We start from the raw sequence: 3979 nt of genomic DNA, 5'->3' as shown, positions 1-3979 counted from the left end.
TTAAGTATTTTTGTGAGCGCGTGAAAGGTTCGTGTGTGTACTAGTTCCTCCCAACTCACGGACTGTACTAACACACGTTGTCTGTGTGAGTGTGCGTAGGACTGTGTGAGCTCATTGACCGTGTCGGCATCGAGTCTGTGAGTGTTCACGAGTACACGCAGTATGTGAGTTCCCGCCCCCAGACGCATTAGAAAATAGTTTTGCCAAAATGTCGATTAAAGAAACTCTAGAGAAAAGTATAAAAAAAAAAAAAAAGAAAATGTTATTTTAAAAAAATCCAGCATACGGGTTGACATATAGTCGAACTGATTATCCGATATTCTGGAATGCAAAATGCGTGTTGTATTGGCCTGTGTCCTACTTACATATGTATGTGTGTGTGAGAGAGAGTGAGAGAGAAAAATAAGCAATAAAAATTAAAAATATTAAAATAAACATTCGAGATAAAACAAATCTATTACACGAATCACTCTATAACATACCAGAAAATAAGAACCCTTTTTTTTTGCCGGTAAGTCATACCTGCATAGATATAAAGGTATATATCTTTATGGGTAGGGATATTGCTAGCTAAGGATGGCTACAAACGACACGGATGATGTGTCCAACATCTCTGTCATTTCAGTAGGTGTGTTTAGTGGATCAGACAGTAAATTAGCGGACACTTCACTATTTGCTGTCACTCATATTCTTTCAAATTTAGTTATCGGTGGACTTGGAACTCTAGTTATCAGCCTCTTTGGAGTTATCAGCAATGTCATCAACTGTCTCGTCTTCTACCACCAGGGTCTGCGAGATCGCATGAACCTTTGTCTCTTTTCTCTGGCTCTCTCAGACTTCTGGTTTGTTCTGTGTTCTGCTGTATACAGCCTTGTCAAGGTCTTTTCCATACTTTATCTCAAAGGGTTCGCAGAAGAGGTGAAATTATACACGATTAATTATGGTATAGGAGTTATTTACGCGTTTAGAACCACTTCCGGTCTGTACCTTATGGTCATTGCCGTAGAGCGTTGCGTGTGCGTTGCATTTCCGTTTCAAGCATCGTCACTCATCAAGACGAGAACGATGGCGATGTTTCTCTCGATTATCGCTTTAATATCTCATCTTGGCTTTATAGGTCAGTCACTCAAATACAAAGTGATCGAAACAGAAGTTGGTGGTTGGCAAATTGTTCCTTCATCACTATGGCTCAAGAACAGGATTGTCATCGATACCATTGTATACGTCATCTTCACCATCAGTGTTCCTCTCATCACTTTCCTCACCGTGTCGCTAGCGACATTCATCACTGTGATCAAGCTGACATCCGCTATGGCCTGGCGACGAAAGACGAGTTCTACAAGTACAGATCAAGACGACCGACAGACGGCGCTGACAAAGATGCTTGTGTTGGCTTCGTGCGTCTACATCTTGTCCATGATGCCGATGGTCCTGATCAAAGCCGTCCGTTTGTTTGTGGAGGAGTTCTCGTCGTACGGAGTGTATGCTTCTCTTTATGGGGTTTGTAATGCAGTGGCAGATATATCCCCAGTCATAAACAGTTCTGTCTACGTCTTCATTTATTACAACCGTTCCGCGCGTTACAGACACGAGCTGAGTGCTGCATGTATATATACAAAAAAGCATAGTATGAAAACTTCGTCACTGTCTAACAACACTTAATATCATGTATGATTTTTTTCTAAGTTTGGTCTGGCTGAAACTTTTAGATACAACAAATTGGGGGCATTTTTAATTGACATCTTTAGCGAAAAAGCCCGTTCCTCCCCCATACTCCTGATACAAAATAATTGGAAAGTACGGCAATTGATTGGGTTTGCATTTACGCGTCGTTCGGATTCAAGTAAGCACGCAACCTAATGGAGAAGTCAATGCTGGATACAGGATAACAGTGTGGGATGGGCGTTGATTATTCATCACCACCTGCTGCCATCTTGAGGAGTTAGGGGACTTTGTCGCCACAGAACCTAAAGTAAAGGCGTTTGTCAGATGATTGGTCTACCATACTTTATTACTAAGCCAATAAAGGCATGAGGAGGAACTAGTTGCACTTGTTTGGCAATCTCAATAATTTAATGTCAGATATGCAAGGGATGCTAAAGGCTGAGCAGCTTAAACACTATAATGCGCGATTCGCTGTTTGTAGGTTACGAAGGTGTTTATGAAGTAATATTCAGACATTGCTAAGATGTTGGACCCATTAATTCAGCAGCTTTTTTCTCGGTCCTCAAAACAAATGCTTTAGCAGCGATCTCTTGAAGGGTAAAGTTCTTGAATATATACTTTGACAAAGCTGATCGAAGTTAAATCTTTTCTGGGAATGCTGAGTCGATGTTAGGGTAATGATATAGTGACTGCTTCATAAACGTCTTGCCGAAAATGTTACATGACTATCATCCTCAGGGGCCGTAGTTATGAAGTCATTGGCCTGGGATAACAAGGGGAACTCAAGGACTAATGGCTTCTTGTTTTCAAAGTTATAACTCGGTATCCGGGAGAGCAGATTTTTTTTACCTCTAGAGTAGTAGTTAAAACGCGGTGAAATAAGTGTTTAGGGGTAAAGAAACATGAAGTAGTGACCACGAGCTCTAGCCAGCACTTTGAAACTGTGGAATCAAGACGCATTTCTTTGAGGTCCCACTTTTACCCAGGGGAAGCGACTTCATCTCGCTTCGTGACCACCTCCCCTGGATGGCGGCGTCTGAACAGAGGGCGAGAAGTTGATCGTGTCATGACACTAGGCAAATGACGAAGTAGCCAAGAATGTAGTCAACGAAAAGCATTGTGTTTACCATCCTCCGTCCACCTCTCGAGACACATTTTTCTTTACCAAACCAAACAAAAGAAATTTATTCAATAATAATGTCGTTAAAATAGAGCTTCAAATCTGATGATTAAACATCAGAACTGGCCGTAACGAGTAATAATAATAATCATTCAAGTAATAATTAATAGAAATGATGCTGCGCCTGACAGGCTGAACTCCTTTGTTCTCAATTGATTTTTCTGCTTTCTCGTGCCGCATTTAAAAAAAATTTGTACCTACAGTTATTTTTTTAGTTTCATGCTGCATTCTTGATTTTCGTAATCTTTCTTTTGTTTTGAGTTATTACTTGTCACTGCCCTATTTTTTGCTCGCTGCAGGTTTTGTTTTAACGGTTGCCATTCTCATTCATATCATAGATGGTAGATATAATTCTTGATGCTAGTTCTGTTTTTTAAAACTTAGCCTTCCTTTAAATTCTGATCTTCTGTAGTATCTATTTTCGCTTTTGTCTACCTGTACATCCTTTTTGCTTTTTGTTCTTGGAGTAGTCTTTATTTTACTATCACTTTGGTCTAAGATGTTAAAGTATGACTATAGACTTTGTCTATAGGACAACTGAGTTAATACTGTTGATTCACCTTGCTGCTCCTAAGCCTCCAGGTTATTTAGGTGAAACTGAGGAAAGTTTGCCGTCACTTTGATGAGGCGAATGATGATACACCTCCGAGACGGTGGACCTGAATCCACCGCTACTCTGCTGGTGGTCGTAAACAACTTGCCAGTTTGACCCAAATCCCACAATCGATGTTCTAGAATGCTTTGTTGTTTTACTTCCTACCATTACAAAGATTTTTAAGCATTGTCCAATCACTGTTGAAAACTGCCCTTGTGAAGCCTCTTCTTAGGAAGTTCACACTTGGAGTTACTTGGCGTTTTTTTTTTAGATAATTAAAAAAGTGGCTTTGATACAACTTTTGGCTTACTTACATGACCACCACCTCTTCCGTCAGACTCAGTCGGCATATCTGTTTTGTAACAGTACTAAAATACTCACATAAAAGTAACAATGGACGTATTATCTACCCCCGACATTGGTGATGTTTCTGCCTGAACTCTACTTGACCTGTCTACACCTTCGACACTATCGACACACTTTGCTCCTTCAAAGACATTGCCTTCTCCACGGAATTTCTGGATTAACTCGTGTATGGT

At 40.4% G+C, this 3979-nt stretch overlaps 1 protein-coding gene across 1 annotated transcript; it reads left to right on the top strand.

The window, feature by feature from the left end:
* Window positions 1–576: 576 nt before the first annotated feature.
* Window positions 577–1839, top strand: LOC112566916. Its single transcript, XM_025243345.1, has one exon. It carries the CDS (start codon window positions 577–579, stop codon window positions 1660–1662), a length of 1086 nt encoding a protein of 361 aa, XP_025099130.1. The 3' UTR covers window positions 1663–1839.
* Window positions 1840–3979: the final 2140 nt, after the last annotated feature.

Source organism: Pomacea canaliculata, linkage group LG6 (assembly GCF_003073045.1).
Source record: "Pomacea canaliculata isolate SZHN2017 linkage group LG6, ASM307304v1, whole genome shotgun sequence".
Taxonomy (NCBI): Eukaryota; Metazoa; Mollusca; class Gastropoda; order Architaenioglossa; family Ampullariidae; genus Pomacea; species Pomacea canaliculata.
Note: the sequence above shows the minus strand (reverse complement) of the source record. Positions and strands in the feature narration are given on the sequence as shown.

Excerpts from the sequence above, each read along its gene's own strand:
- LOC112566916 (XM_025243345.1), top strand. The coding sequence starts at position 577 with ATGGCTACAAACGACACGGATGATGTGTCCAACATCTCTGTCATTTCA.